This window comes from Pan troglodytes, chromosome X (assembly GCF_028858775.2).
Source record: "Pan troglodytes isolate AG18354 chromosome X, NHGRI_mPanTro3-v2.0_pri, whole genome shotgun sequence".
Classification (NCBI taxonomy): domain Eukaryota; kingdom Metazoa; phylum Chordata; class Mammalia; order Primates; family Hominidae; genus Pan; species Pan troglodytes.
The window spans coordinates 107,943,187-107,959,597 of NC_072421.2; the positions used below are offsets into that span (position 1 = coordinate 107,943,187).

Below are 16,411 nucleotides of genomic sequence, written 5' to 3' on the forward strand. Positions count from 1 at the left end.
TTCCCTCGAGCCCTCTGCCTGTGCTTCCATGTCATATCAGTTGCAGTGCCTGGGTCCCAGGACTCCTGTGTCTGCTCAACTGCAGAGGGCACGTATCTTGTTTCCTGAGCCAGGACCCTTTTCATCTCATCTTTTTAATTGTGTCAATCTCCTCTTTTCTTTGGGCAGAGTGGGGTGGGGCATAGGCTGGTGGGACTGTTGGGGGCGACAGGGAAGAGGGGTGGAGTTGCATAGGCCAAGTGCTAAAGCGGAGCTTCTGGAGGACTGTCAAGTGAAAGGCGGCCAGAGGCAAATGTCAGAGCCTATATAGAGGCAGGAATCTGGGACCAGAGAGACAGAGCAAGCAGTAGCAAGTCAGGAGCAGTGGGGCGGGTGGGCGGGCAGGCTGGCTGGCAGGCAGGGGGGCGTGGCAGGGGATAGCAAAGGGAGATTGCAGAGAACAGCTGTTGGTACTGTGTCTTACTTTAATGAACTGGCTGGGCACGAGGTATAAGTTAATTGGCCAGAGTGAAAGAGCTAGGGGCGCAAAGGATACTCTCTCCCTCTTCTCCGTCACTGGCAAGGTAAGATCTTTCTGGGTTTTGCCTGGTGGGAAACTGTGGCATGTTCAGATATTTTTCTGAAGATGGGAGGTGGAGGTCTATGGCTGCTTTTTTGACTCATCTTTCCCATTGCACCAATTATTACAATTATTACAATAACCAGGGTGTCAGCAGGAGGCCAGCATTTCTTTTATGACAACCCATCTTGGGGTTATCCAGGCTGGAGACAGAGGCAGGGGTCTCGGTAGTGTGACTGAGTAAGGGGGAGAGGTGGATCTTTATAGCACCTTGGTGAAGAGTAGGGGGCTCTGGAACTGGATGGACCCAGGAATCTATGTGACCGCAGGCAAACTATTAAGCTTCTCTGGGTCTGAATTTTCTCATTTGTAAGATAAAGGAAGAGTACAACCGAAATCTCTTAGTGTTGCTATGGGAACCACATGAGATGATACATGTAAAGTGCCTAGCAGAGTGTTTGCCAGTCAGTGCATGCTAAAGAAATGTTCACTGTTAGCATTTCTGTTGCAGGTTTTCTCATTATTATGGAATCACAATTCCATGAGGTTGATGACTTTTGTGACATTGTCCCAAAGTAGCAAGTTTTCTGCTTTTGGCATGGGCAGGCTGTGGGGACATGTCAACATTGTGTAATATTTGCACTGGCTTCCAAGCCGTGTGTCCAAAAGCCCCTTCTGGGCTGCTTATTGGAGCAGGCTGGAGGGGTGAGGCTCTGGATTGCCCACCCCCATGTCATCAGAGAAACTTGAAACTTGGACATGCCAGACACTGGGCTTTAAGTGACCCATGATCTGGGATGTCAGAGAAATAATTGAATGCAAGCTCAGGGATGCCAAACACTAGGCAACCCCCAGGAGGGGGTCAGAGTCAATGCTATACAGTTTGTTACTGTTGCAGTGACCCTATTTTAGCCTTGACCCTGGCTAATCTGAGAAAGCTGGTAAAATGGGGATAATATTATCTATTGCCCAGGAGATTGTAAGACCCAAATGGGATAATGCTTACAAAGGCCCTCACGTTATAGGAAGTTGTGACAGTTGTCTAAAGTACAGTGCCTGGCACATACTACGTGAAGCAATAAATAAATAGTAGTAATGGGGTGGTGGTTGCTGTTATTAATAAGAATAATGAAAATAATAAGCAGAATTTTCAGTTCATGGAATGTTGCTGTCAGTCATTGATCAGATAAATGTCTCCCTTTTCCTGAGAACATTCAGGGCCATCAGAGTAGTAAAATGAGGATTAAACCACTGGCAGAATTCAATGAGCCCCAGGAACTAATAATTATCCTGGGGCAAAGGACTTTCCCATTCAGGCCTGCCAGTACCTTGGCTGGCTTGTGAGTACCGCCGTGGGATAGAATACAGGCCAGGAATCCGCATTTCTCACATTTGGCCAGAAGGTGGTGCTGCTGCTTTATTTGAGTCAGGACTGCCCAGGCTCCTGGCTGCGGAGGCTGCTGGCGTTTATAGCATTTACAAACTGAGAGGCTGGGTTGGTTTGAAAAGGATAGAGGCAGAAGGGATATTTGCTCCAGCTCCAAAGTTGTTCATTGCTTCACAGCTTCTTTAATCTGATAGCCTCACCTTCAATGCCATATACCTGACAACGCATAAAAACAGGTTTCCACCATGAACAATTTGTCTGTTTCCAAATCTTCTTGATACTGGCTTTTGACCTCTAAACTTGTTTCTTGTTTACAGATTTTCTTGCCTCCTGGGCTCCCTCCACACTATCCTGTGGCTGTGGCAGATATGTCAATACCCTTACATTCACTGCGATTCAACAATACAATGAGGGAGGAAAATATTGAGCCCCAAAACAAGCAGATGGCCTTCTGTAGACCAATGACAGAGACCAGAGCAGACGTACAGATTCTGCATTCTCATGTACAGTTGCCTATAGTCTCAACTTCAGCCTCAGACCCTGGAGGGACATCCACACAGTTGATGACATCTCCAGTCTTTGACACCATGTCTGCACCTCTAATGGGAGTACCAAACTCTGGAGCATTGTCCCCACCCCTAATGCCAGCCTCAGACTCTGGGGCACTTTCCCCATTGCTAATGCCAGCCTCAGACTCTGGGGCACTATCCCCATTGCTAATGCCAGCCTTAGATTCTGGAACATTGTCCCCATTGCTGTCCACTTCAGAGTATGGGGTAATGTCCCCAGGGATGATGACAATTCCTGATTTTGGAACGATGTCCGCAACGCTAATGGTAGCACCAGATTCTGCAGAGATATCACCATTGGCAACGCCAGCTCCATCCTCTGGAGCGGTGTGTACACCTATAATGAGCACTTCATCCTCTGAGGCAATGTCCACACCATTAATGCTAGCCCCAGATTCTGGAGAGATATCCCCAATTCTAATGCAAGATATGAATCCTGGAGTGATGTCTACACAGCCAGTGCCAGCTCCCAGCTCTGAGGCAATGTCCCCATTGCAAATTACAGATGAAGACACCGAAGCAATGTCCAAAGTGCTAATGACTGCTCTAGCCTCTGGAGAGATATCTTCGCTGCTAATGTCAGGCACGGACTCTGAAGCAATATCCTCACTGATAATGTCAGCTGTAGCTTCTGGAGGAACATCACCCCAGCCGACAAGCACCCAAAACTCTGGGGGAATACCTACCCCGCTCATGTCAGATCTAGACTCTGGAATAATGTCATCACTTTTAATGTCATCTCCAGGTTCTGAAGTAATGTCCACACCGCTACTGTCAGTCCCAGATGCTGGAGAAATGTCCACATTACCAAAGCCAGCTCCAGATGCTGAAGCAATGTCCCCAGCACTAATGACGGCCCTACCCTCTGGAGTGATGCCCACCCAAACGATGCCAGCCCCAGGCTCTGGGGTGATGTCCCCATGGTCAACACAAAATGTAGACTCTGAAATGATGTCTAATCCGCCAGTGAGAGCAACAGCCTCTGGGGTGATGTCTGCACCACCAGTAAGAGCTTTAGACTCTGGAGCAATGTCCACACCGCTAATGGGAGCCCCAGCCTCTGGAAATATGTCTACATTGCAAAAGACAGTTCCAGCCTCTGGAGCCATGACCACCTCACTGATGACACTCCCAAGCTCTGGAGTGATGTCCACAGAGCAAATGTCAGCCACAGCCTCTAGAGTAATGTCCGCACAGTTAACAATGGCCAAAACTTCTGGAGCAATGCCCACAGGCTCTATGAAAGCCGTGGCAAAACAACACAAGAGAGCCACAGCCTCTGGAAAGATGTCCACGCCACTGAGGAAAGATCCAACTTCTGGAGCAATGTCCACCCAACCAGTTATGGCAACAGCCTCTGAAACAATGTCCATGCCACAATTGACAGTCCCAGCCTCTGGATCAATGTCCATGCTGCAAATGAGAGCCCCTGTCTCTGAAGCAATGTCCATGCCACAAATGAGAACCATGGCCTCAGGATTGACATCTGCAGAACAGATGAAAGCCATGACTTCTGGAGCAATGTCCACCCCACTAATGACAGCCCAAACCTCTGGATCAACATCCACGCTGTTAATGAGAGACACAGCCTCAGGAGTGATGTCCTGTCCACAAATGAGATCTCTGGCCTCTGGAGCATTGTCCAAGCCACTAATGACACCCAAAGCCTCAGGAACGATGTTCACGGAGAAAATGACAACCACAGCTTCTGAAGCAATGCCCACACTGCTAATGAGAGACACAGTTTCTGGAGCTCTGTCCATGCCGCAAATGACAGACACAGCCTCTGGAGGGTTGTCTGCATCGCTAATGAGAGACACAGCTTCTGGAGCAATGTCCACATCACAAATGACAGCCACAGTCTCTGGAGGGATGTCCATGCCACTAATGAGAGCTCAAGACCCAGGAGTAATGCCTGCCTCACTAATGAGAGCCAAAGCGTCTGGAAAGATGCTCAGTCAGCCAATGAGCACCCAAGATCCTGGAGGGATGTCCATGTCGCCCATGAGGTCCATGACCGCTGGAGGGATGCAGATGAATTCCCCAACCTCTGATGTGATGTCCACACCAACAGTGAGAGCCTGGACCTCTGAAACAATGTCCACACCACTAATGAGAACCTCAGACTCTGGAGAGAGGCCCTCACTGCTCACAAGAGCTTCATCCTCTGGAGAGATGTCCCTACCACTAATGAAAGCTCCAGCTTCTGGAGAGATAGCCACGCCTCTGAGATCCCCAGCTTATGGAGCCATGTCTGCTCCACAAATGACAGCCACAGCCTCTGGAATGATGTCATCCATGCCACAAGTGAAGGCTCCCATCTCTGGAGCAATGTCCATGCCACTAACAAGATCCACAGCCTCTGGAGGGATGTCCATGCCACTGATGAGAGCCCCAGACTCTAGAGTGACATCCACATCACAAATGATGCCCACAGCTTCTGGAGACATGTGCACACTACCAGTGCGAGCCCCAGCCTCTGGAGGGGCGTCCTCACCACTAGTAAGAGCTCCAGCCTCTGGAACTATGTCCACACCACTAAGGAGACCCTCAGCCTGTGAAACTGTGTCCACAGAGTTAATGAGAGCTTCAGCCTCTGGACATATGTCCACTGCACAAACAACAGCCCTGGTCTCTGGAGGGATGTCCAAGCCGTTAATGAGAGCCCCGGCCTCTGGAACAATGCCCATGCCTTTAATGTCAGCCATGGCTTCTGGAGAGATGTCTATGCCGCTAATGGAAACCATGGCCTCTGGAGCAACGTCCACATTGCAAAGCAGTGTTGCGAACTCTAGATCTATGTCCTTGCCACAAACAACATATACCGTGTCTGGAGGGATGGCCACAGCGCCAATTAGAGCCTCTGCTTCTGGAGCAAGGTCCACATCATTTATGAGAGCCTCAGTTTCTGGATCGATGCCCATGCCACTACCAAGAGCCACAGCCTCTGGATGTGGCATGGGTATGTCCATGCCACAAATGACAGCCACAGACTCTAGAGGGATGTCCACACCACTAATGAGGGCCTCAGGCCCTGGAACAATGTCCACACAACAGACAGCCTTTGGAGTGATGTCCACTCCGGAAATCAAAGCCACAGACTCTGGAGAGGCATCCACCTCTCACATTAACATCACAGCCTCTGGATCAAAGCCCACATCGCACATGACTGCCACAACTCCTGAAACTGCGAAACCACCACCAAAGGAAGTGCCATCCTTCGGAATGTTGACCCCAGCACTCTGCTACCTCTTAGAAGAGCAGGAAGCAGCCCGGGGCTCATGCTCTGTGGAGGAAGAGATGGAGATTGATGAGGAGAAGCAAATGAAGGGGTTTTTGGACGATTCAGAGAGAATGGCATTTCTGGTGTCTCTTCATCTGGGAGCAGCAGAGAGGTGGTTCATCTTGCAAATGGAGGTAGGAGAACCTCTCTCACATGAAAATAAATCTTTCCTGAGAAGATCCCAGGGCATATATGACTCCCTGTCTGAGATAGACATCCTCAGTGCTGTTCTTTGCCATCCCAAACAGGGCCAAAAGTCAGTCAGGCAGTATGCCACTGACTTCCTGCTGCTGGCCCGACATTTGTCTTGGTCTGATGCCATTCTACGGACCAGGTTTCTGGAAGGACTCTCAGAAGCTGTTACCACCAAAATGGGTCGGATCTTCCTGAAGGTGGCTGGCAGCCTAAAGGAGCTGATAGACAGGTCTCTGTACACCGAGTGCCAGCTGGCTGAAGAGAAGGATTCCCCAGGCAACTCAAGCCAGGTTCTGCCAACAGCCTGTAAGCGGAATAATGAGGAGGCCATGGGGAATGAACTGAGCTCTCAGCAGCAGACTGAGGAGGTAATGAGGGGGAAATCCGCTGAAGGTTTTTGAGCAGAGAAATGAGGAGGTCACGACAGGGAATACATCCTGCTTCCTTGAGTAGAATCAGGAAGAGGCAAGGGGGAGGCATGGAGCTCCTAGACCATTAAACCCCAGCAGTTTCATCAAGTGAGCATGGCTCTGCAGTTATTTTGGGTATATTAACTACTTTGAGGAGCAATGTCCTGCCCAAGTTACTGAGAACGTGGGATAGTTGAAGTACTAATTCTTCTCATTATGAGGGAACTGGATGGGCTCAGTTCCAATTCTCCCCTTGTTCCAAGTCCAATTCTAATAAATGGGTCTTTTGGGAGCTGGGGCCCATCTACAGCAACATGTGTTGTGGAGTCAGGTCACTAGGGAATTAGAATAGCCTACTCCTTGGTCACACTGTATGCAAGTGAGATAAATTAGCCAAGTGTCTTGATCTGCTAAGTCACAGAACTTATCCAGGCAGAACACCCGTTGTCATAGTAAGTGTGGCTCTTACCTCTGTTGTCTTTTTCTCACTCCCAGCATCAGCATGTTTCCAAACGCTGTTACTACCTGAAAGAGCATGGAGACCCCCAAGAAGGTCTTCATGATCACCTTGGACAGAGCACAGGCCATCATCAGAAGGCCCATACCAACAAGTAAAACTCCATGGAATCTTCTCCTGTGATATCTGACTCGACCGCTAACTGGAGGACTGGTTCCTGGACCCATTCCATTAAACTACATTATAAACCTTGTTGCCTTCACCCTTCAGCCTCCCGCTCCAGGCACATCCCACCTTACCTCTCACTTGGCTGATTTGACCTTCTCTTTCACCCACATGCCTAAGACCTGCCCTGACAATCAGAGTGTGGACTACAAGAGTGTATGGTGTATGAGGTTCTGAACTCCCATCACCACCGAGGCCAGTCCTAGTTCTTGGTCCAGGGAGAAGTCTAGGCAGGATAAATCATATCTTACCTCAAAAAACCCTTAGCGTATCTTGCCATGTGTCAACAGGCAAACTTGAGGAAGCCCTGGTTCTATTTCACCTGGCAGGGGAGCCTATAAGGAGAGCGATGCCCACTCCTATACCACCCTTGTAACCCAGTAGACTTGCCCCATATGCCCCAACTCATAGCACCTAAAATGGGTCTCCAGGGTCCTTGCCCTGTTTATAGTATCCATCCTGAACCATTCGTTTTGACCCATAATAATAGTGATAGTATAATGGCTACCAGTTATTGATAATGTATCATGTGACAGGCATTGGGCTAAACTCTTGACAAGCACCATCTCACTACATTCTTACAGTAACACAACTTGTTCTTGTGTTGTCAGCTTCTGACCTCTTGATCTGTTGTTTATGGCCTTTGTCTTGTCCCTCAGTGGGGGTTCTCTAGCTCTGACCTCTGGGTGACCCCCTCAGTTGTTGATTGCTCTCACTCCCCTTGGCTGTTGTGCTTCATGGCCAGCACTCTTGATGAGGGTCTTGGTCTATAAACAGGCATAGATAGTTAGAACATAATGTGAGCAGTGTTTGCCTTCAGGTCGTGGGGTTATGGGTAGTTTTTATTTTCTTCCTTCTACTTCTCTATACATTTCAGATTCTCTACAGTAAGCATGTGTTACATTTGTAATTATAAAAGTAAATAAACTTCATTTATGAAAAAAGAGTTCATTGTGGCTCCTAGAATTTGATTTACTGAGTCCTTTATTCAACCAATATTAGTTATGTAACTTATGTCAGCTACTCTTTGGGGGACAGACGGATAAGAATCCTGCTGATATGAACATTCCATTCCAATGGAGTGGGGAGAACAAGAACACACTGAACTTAGATTGGAATTGTGAAGGCTGTGAAGAGAAGAAATCAGGACAATGGGGAATTTGATGCAAATAGGACCAATTTATGTATTCAATAGTAGTCCATATAATTGAGTTACTCAAAGATCTTTCAACAACAGTAGGAGAGACATGATTAGAAACTTATTTTAGATAGTTAAATTGGCAACAGTTTGGAGACAGGATGGAGGAAGGGATCAGAGAGCAGCTGAGCCCTCTACTGCAATAGTCCAGGTAACTGACTGGCTAGGTGACTCAATCTAGGGTGGTGGCAGCAGAGATGGTAATTCAGGAACAGAGACCTAACCTTCTCTGAGGACTCAAGTCCACTGCTCCAGGACTCAAGTCCACTGCTCCATTACCCTAAACTTTGTGTCTGATTTCAGGAAGAGGAAAATGATACTCAGGAAAGACAGATTGGCAGATAAATCGCCAGCCCCATGATACTGTACATAAGAATCTGGCTGTGTGGGTTGCCTGCAGCTGCCTCAATCACCAGTGCTTTTACCTCAGGAAAAAGAAGGTGCAATAAGTCAGGAAATATGAATTCCAGAAAGAGAGATGGCCAGCCCCTAGGGACCCAGCTTTCCCCTTCTTCTCTGGGTCTGTTGGCTTACACCTAGCCCAGTCCAAGACTGAGTGGAGTTTGGACGTCCTTTTTCAGCCAGGATTGCTTTTAGCTAGGAAAAGCACTGTCGAGTTTTCTCTCTGCTGAAAAAGAAATGGAAAACATAGAATTCACAACCTATGCCTGGAAAATGTATACAGAAAGGACAATGTCTTAAAAATGAACCTGATTTTCTTATAGCCATGATAATGGAGAAGGATGGCAATTCTTTATTTTTCTCCCTAGCCATTCTTCTTCTTTTTGTTTTTGCTGTCCTCTCCTTCAAGCTAGCATCACTAGAGATACATGGAACAAATGAAGCCCAATCATACCCTGCCAGAGCTCAGTCCCTGTTCTTCTACCCATCCTAAAGGTTTTATTTAGAAATGTTTCAAGAGCCCCTCAGCATCTACGTGGAGCTGGGCTATCATATGCCCAAGTACTTGACACCATTTCATCTGCTATAAAATGGGGTTTCAAGTTTCTCCAGGCCTCACTGGTCCATGGGTAAAAATAAAGTCCCATAAGTAGGAAAATCTTGGATGTCATGGACCCCTGTCCCCACCTGTGTTACAGAATCTTAATCCCTTGAAGGTTTCCCCCAATGATTTGTGGCAGATTTCAGAAGTTTCACATGCTCTGAGATAGTCCTCTCCTGTTGTTCTTTGACTCCTACCTTGCCCCATGGGGGTCAGCTGCCCACATTGCCACCTGAGGGGAGCCACTACACTCCACCTAGATACTGGCGGGTGCTTCTGGCTGTGAGAACACAGAAACCCCTCCTCAGAGGAGGCGTGGATTCTGGAGTGCTCACAGCTGCACACCTGAGTGGAGCCTTAGTGGTGCTGCCTTCTCTTTGGTAGCCTTGGCTGATGGAACTGATGGCTCCCCCAGAAGGGTGGAAATGCCTCTTTGAATTCCGTGCCACCCATTATTACCTGGACACCAAAAAAACATTGCTTCTACCACGCGTCTCAGTGAGGCCCCCGTGAGAAAAACAGCTTCAGCTTCTACCTGCAACAACATCTCCCTGCCCTTGCTCAAACGTTCAGACTTGGTTCCTGTGTCAAGAACAAAGGCCCTCAGGTCCTCTATCCAGACCCATGCTTCAGCCCCCATTTCTGTGTTTTTCTACCTGGTCTCTACTCCCGCTGAGTAGAGACTCACCCAAGGTGCTGTAAATCCAGATCTCTTCCAAATCACTTTGTTCCAGGTGATGAAATGCCAGGAACACTCTCCACACAACCAATCTTTGGGGCACAGCTGGAGAGCAAATGTCAACCTTTCCTCTTCCTTCATCCTTCTACCATCCTCTCACCCACCAACCTCATCTCTGTTTCTGCTCCTCAGGGAACAGTATAGAGAACTTTCTCTTAAAGACCACTATTCCCATACAAGTACAGGCTCAGGTTGCTGCTGAATGATGAATTCCTCAGACAGTTTCAGGTCATTTCTGAGTTTCACTTTGGGCTCAGCCAGGCTCAGTCCACTGGACTACTGGACTACACTGGACTACTTTGATCAGATCAAATGAGGGACCCTTCCCCTCCATTTCTTCCAATACACCATTGCTTCAGACATTGAGGCACTCTCAACCTCATTCTCCAATCAGAATATTAGAGATAAAATAACTCATGCTATAGAGAGACTGGCCCCCTATGGATTGTGTGTTTTCTTCCTCCTCACATGGTCTGAAAGCAACTTGAACAACTGTGGGACAGGGGAAGCAAGCTGCTAGATCTCTTATGACCAAAGGGAAGATTTGTAGGAGAATAGACATTATAGTAGTTTGAAATGACACTGGATGGAGAGACTTTTCTTTTTCTTTCCTTTTTTTCTTTTTCTTTTCTTTTTTCGTTTTTTTTTTTTTTTTTTTTTTTTTTGACAAAGTCTTGCTCTGCTGCCCAGGCTGGAGTACAGTGGTGCAATGTCAGGTCATTGCAACCTCTGCCTCGTGGGTTCAAGTGATTCTGGTGCCTCAGCTTCCCGAGTAGCTGGGATTACAGGTGCCTGCCACCATGCCTGGCTAATTTTTGTTATTTTTAGTAGATATAGGGTTTTGCCATGTTGACCAGGCTGGTCTCGAACTCCTGACCTCCAGTGATGTTCCCGCCTTGGTCTCCCAAAGTGCTGGGATTACAGATGTGAGCTACCACGCCCAGCCAAGACTTGACTTTGAGTACTTCTGTCTCTCCCTCTAACAAGCTGGATAGTTTTAAACAGGTAGGACACTGTATCTCTTGAGACATCAGTTTCCTCTTCTCTAAAATAGGAGTAATTATCATTGTTCTGCAAACCTCACAGCATTGTGGGGTAAAGATTTGTGATAGTGCTTGGAAAAATCAAATGCAAGACATACAAATGTAAGATCTTGTTATTTTCTGTTGAGGGGGATCAGAATATGCCACTGCCAAATATGTCACTTTAGCATTGTGATTATTTTGAACTGAGGGCAATTAAGAGGTGCAATTAAGGAGTAGCAAATGCAGAAAGAGTTCTTTGCACCCCCATATGCGTTAAAGTAGGACATAAATTTCCCTTTGTGAAGATGTTTTTCCTCTCCTCTCGTGTACCATGAAAAAACAGTCATCATCACTAGAGACAGAAAGTCAGCATGAACATAGGTCTGCATAAACAAACTTTTCTAAAATAACCTGTATCTTCTATTAGTTTCATATATATTATATATAGTACATATATTATATATTATATATATATTTTATATATATATAGTTTTTGAGGGTACAAGTGGTTTTTGGTTACATAGATGAATTGTATAGTGATGAAGACTGAGATTTTAGTGCACCTGTCACCCAAGACACTCATATATTTACCTTCCCACAATTTACTTCCCCTAGAAGCCCAAGCCTCTTTTCCTTTGTCTTGTCACTTCTCCATAAATTGTCACCCTTTGTTAAAATGGCATATAAGCCTCTGGATCTTACCACTTCTTTGTGTCTTCAGTTATTTTCTCTGAAAGCCCCTGTGCATGTAACAATTGAAATATTAATATCAAACAAAATTTGTATTTCTTTCCTCCTGTTAAAATCTGTCTTTTATTAGTGTAATTTTCAGGTCCCAATTACAGAACTAAGAAGGTAGAGGAAAAGAATGTTTCCTCTCTTACACTTGCTTGGCCATGAGGGTGTTGGGAAGTGGATGGGTTAGGATAGGACTAGTTGGGACATCTTCAGAATCCAATCTCTTTAGGGGTTCTATTTAAACTGTGAAGGCAGGTTTAAAAGTAAATCCAACACAGAAAACTGGCAAAAGCCATAGTTTAATGTTAGCACCTATGGAGCACTTAACTATTGAGCACTTAACACAGGCTCAAGCTCTGGACTAATTACATTATCTAGATTATCTCATGTAATCTTTACAACAACCCTGAGAAGTGGATGGTCTCATTAATCCTATTTTACAGACCAGGACTCTGAGTCACAGAAAGGCTAAGTAACTGGCCCAAGGCTGCAGAGCTAAGAGGCAGCAGAGCTGGGATTTGAGCACGTGCAGTCTGACCCTAGAGCCTATACATGCAATGCTCCACTGTATGTACAGCTTTGTTATTCAGAACCAGATGGCTCTTGTGAGCATTCACCCTCTTCTCCCGAACAAATTTGCCACCGAACAGTGACCGATATTTGAAGTTCATAAAGTTGGAGGCCTGAGCAAAAATGGCCCTGCTTTTCTCTTTCCCTGTCTTAGATCCAGATGTGAATCTTCCTGGAGGTATTTGGGGAATGTCTTCAATATTCAAGGAAAAGTATCAAAAGTTGTGGAATTTTATTGAGCTCAAGAGATTCTGCCAAGGGTCTCACTGTAGCCTCAGAGTGCAGTAGTCTCTGTTCTGAGCTCTGGCCTAAGAAGGAGGATAAGATTCTCTCCTAAACATCTTCCCTTTGAGCAGATATACGTCTTGGACCCAGATTGTGTGTGGAAGGGTATAGGATTCTGAAAGTGGAAGGCATTTTTATGGTTACACCAATAGCTGACACTTCTTTCTCATCACTTATTTCTCCCTCCTTTTCACTTCTCCCTCAGGAAAGGGGAAATGTGGGTAAGGAAGAAAAATGATTAGTCCTTTAGATACTCCATATTGCTGCCTTCCAACAGCACCCCTCTCCCACAGATGGTTAACCTAGTTTTAACGTCGAGGGGGAATACACACACTAAAAAGGCACCAGACACTTCTGGTTTTAGCAACTTGGTAAAGATAACCTAAAGTGGTTTTTCCCATTGGAGACTCAGAGAAATGTTGGGTAAAGTGTGAGAAAAAACTCACAACTGAGCCTGACATAAAGAAGGAACATCCGCAGGGACAAAAAACAAAGAGGTATCTTAACAGCAGACCAATAAGCTGTTGAGCTCTCTAAGGCTTGTGTAGTGGAGTGAGAAGAGATCTAGGCTAACTACATACAGTGTTAGAGGAGCAAAACTCTGGACCTCTATATTCCATATACTCTGCTCTGCTCAACTATCACGCAAGAATACGAATGAAACAACAACATTTTCTGACAAAACTGAGACAATTCACCATTCTTAAAAAACGTGCTGTACTTTGAACTAGGCTGGGCCTGGGACAGCTGACAAAATTTTTAAAAAAGAAGCCCCTGCCCTTTGACAAACTTTGCTGAAAATTTCACTGGTTTAAGCACTGATGTGTAAGTGGATATTAAACAGAGTGACCCTTGCTTTCCCACAATTTCCTCTAATAGCTTTTTAAAAATTTATTATATTTTGGTAACAGCTTTATTAAGACATAATGCACATTCCATATATGTCACCCATTCAAAATGTGTAGTTCTGGCTGGGTGGAGTTGTTCACACCTGTAATCTCAGCACTTTGGGAGGCCTAGTAGGGAGGATCACTTGAGGTGAGAAGTTTGAGACTAGCCTGGGCAACATAGTGAGATCCTGTCTCTAGAAAACAAAATTTAAATTAGCCAAGTGTGGTGGCACATGCCTGTAGTCCTAGCTACTTGGGAGGCTGAGGCAGGAGGATTGCTTGAGCCCAGGAGTTTGGGGCTGCAGTGAGCTATCATTGCACCACTGTACTCCAGCCTGGGTAACAGAGTGAGACCCTGTCTCTAAGAAAATAAATAAATAAAAAGTAAAGTGTATAGTTCAGTGTTTTTTAGTGTATGCACATAGTTGCAGACCATCAACATAATCTAATTTCAGAACATTTTCATCACCCCAAAAAGCAACCCCATACAATTGCATTTCTGTGATGGATAATGATGTTGAGCTTCCCTCTGATATGTTTTTATTACAAAGATAACCATCCTGCAACATATTGCCATGAATATTGTTGGGAGGCTCCACTTTGGAGAATATGCTGGGAGAAGCCGTGGTACTCTTTGCTCTCTAGCCCACCCCTAAATGTGCTATTGCCTCAAACCACTTGAGGATATTGGTGAGTTTAGAGAGGCAGATACTCCTGGCCCTGCTTAGACCCATAACAACTTTCAGCTGCTGCCTTGTGCAACAGAGATTACCTAAGAGCAAAGGTGAGTGTGGGCTTATATTAATATTTTAAGGTTTGCTGGAGGCCCAGGAACTTGAACTGAAAAGAGAATTCCCAGGGAAATGTGACCTCTGTCTTGCGGATTCTTCCTCCTTCCACCAAAACCTAAAATAACCTAAACGCAGAATTCATTACTGTGGTCATTCATTGGAATAGGACCCTTTTTTATCCTGACACCACTCAGAGTTTCTCCATAATTCAATCCCCCAAAGTTAACCACTTCCACTCTGAGAGGGAAGGGAGGAAGAGGAAGAGGGAAGAGAGGGAAAGTGGGGAGTCGGGAGAAGAATAAAATGACTTAAAAATCTGGGTTCCAAATTCCAACTGTGCCAGTGACAACCTGTGTGACTTTGGGGGGAAGTTACTTGACCATTCTGGGCCTCAGTTATCTCATCTTTACCATTGTTTGACTCTCATTTGGGAGCCAGACCAGGTGATAATTCCCTTCACCTTTGGACATGCACCAGGTGTAGGTAGGAAGGTGTCTAAGTGGCCTGGGGAGAGGATTGCTGGGGGAAGCCCACTCTGAGCCATTGCTAGAGGGCAGCATTGTTTCAGTAATTATTCTAATAATGCTGTCTGGGGTGTGACTGTCTCAGAATTCTTTAATTTAAAAATATAATTTCTTCCTCTTCCATAAGTGGCTTTCTTACAAAGGGCAGGTAATTTCTGAAAAATTGTAGAGAAACCAGAAGAAGAGTGCTTCTAGCCCCCTGCAAATTTCATTTTCTGTTAACAAATTTAAGGCGGAAAAATGAAGATTTTATACTTTTATTTCTAATCAAACCTATTTGATTTTGGTCTCCTTTGGATACAGTTGCACAAATATATTTTCCTCTTGGAAATTTCCACTAGCATCACCAGGGAAATGCTTAGGTTCACTGGAAATCTCTTCCAGAGGTTTGCTTCACAGGTTCAGTGACAAAATTTCTTATCAGGGCATTTATTATTTTCAGGCTCTTCCTTCTTTGGTTTATATTTATTACAATTCAATAATGGAATACTTAGGAAATTGATTTGTTATAAATAATTATCCAGGCCAGGTGTGGTGGCTCACGCCTGTAATTCTAGAATTTTGGGAGGCCGAGGCGGGTTGACCACTTGAGGTCAGGATTTCGAGACCAGTCTGGCCAATATGGTGAAACCCTGTCTGTACGAAACATACAAAAATTAGATGGGTGTGGCAGCGCATGCTTGTAATTCCAGCTACTTGGGAGACTGAGGCAGGAGAATGGCTTGAACCTGGGAGGCTGAGGTTGCAGTGAGCTGAGATCACACCACTGCACTCCAGCCTGGACGACAGAGCGAGACTCTGTCTCAAAAAAAAAAAAAAAAAAATTCGGAAGTTCCCAATTAAATCTTTTGATTACTTGCCACATTTTACAGTCCGTAAGTTTCTTTACGTCAAGGTGGCATCCCAAGCCACTCAAACCTGGGGAAAACAATATACTGTGTATGGCCACAATAACTGTTCAAACCATGTATTTCTAGCTCTGTCTCCTTTGGCATTGCAGATTCTTCAGTCATCCTCTGAAGTCATGCTCTTCCCTCAACCTCAGTATGCACACATACTATTTCTAGGAGAGGTAGGGGTTGCCTCACATGTGATGTGCTCCGAAAGACAGGTCTATCACCATTCATCAAGGGAAAGAAGAAAATATACACATTGCAACTATAAGCAGGGGGGCAGATATATTTTCACTTACACATGTATTCCAATTATTTGGTAGTGGTAGAGCATTTTTCAGAAGGATCCTCAGGTCACATTTACTATCCATAAGAAAGTGCAAGCAAGCAATTAATTACTAATGTCTGCTAAGAACAAGGGTGTGGGTGTATAAATTTAAAAAATTGCCATCCTTAAGGTAAAGTCATGCAAGTAGTTTTAATTTATTATTAATAATGATAATAATAAATAATATATATTGAAAAAAGCAACATAGGATATTATTTTTGAAAACCTGGGATGCCTCATAGACTATCCGGGCAATGGCTGGTCCTGGGGGTGCAGAATGTACAGCTGATCCTCAAGAACTCCTAGAATCAGGCACTTGAATGCCACCAGTATTCTTGTTTT

General features: G+C 45.4%; 1 protein-coding gene across 5 annotated transcripts in view; it reads left to right on the forward strand.

Annotated features, from left to right (window-relative positions):
- RTL9 (retrotransposon Gag like 9) overlaps positions 1-8,029 on the forward strand; it is a 97,127-nt gene extending 89,098 nt beyond the window's left edge. For all 5 annotated transcript variants that reach the window (XM_054676408.2, XM_016942939.4, XM_054676410.2 and 2 more), the window contains 2 exons: positions 2,264-6,361; positions 6,899-8,029. In XM_054676408.2, coding sequence (XP_054532383.1) covers positions 2,315-6,361; positions 6,899-7,018 — 4,167 coding nt within the window. In that variant the 5' untranslated portion in view covers positions 2,264-2,314 and the 3' untranslated portion in view covers positions 7,019-8,029. The remainder of the gene's footprint in view (positions 1-2,263; positions 6,362-6,898) is intronic.
- The last annotated feature ends 8,382 nt before the right edge of the window (positions 8,030-16,411 follow it).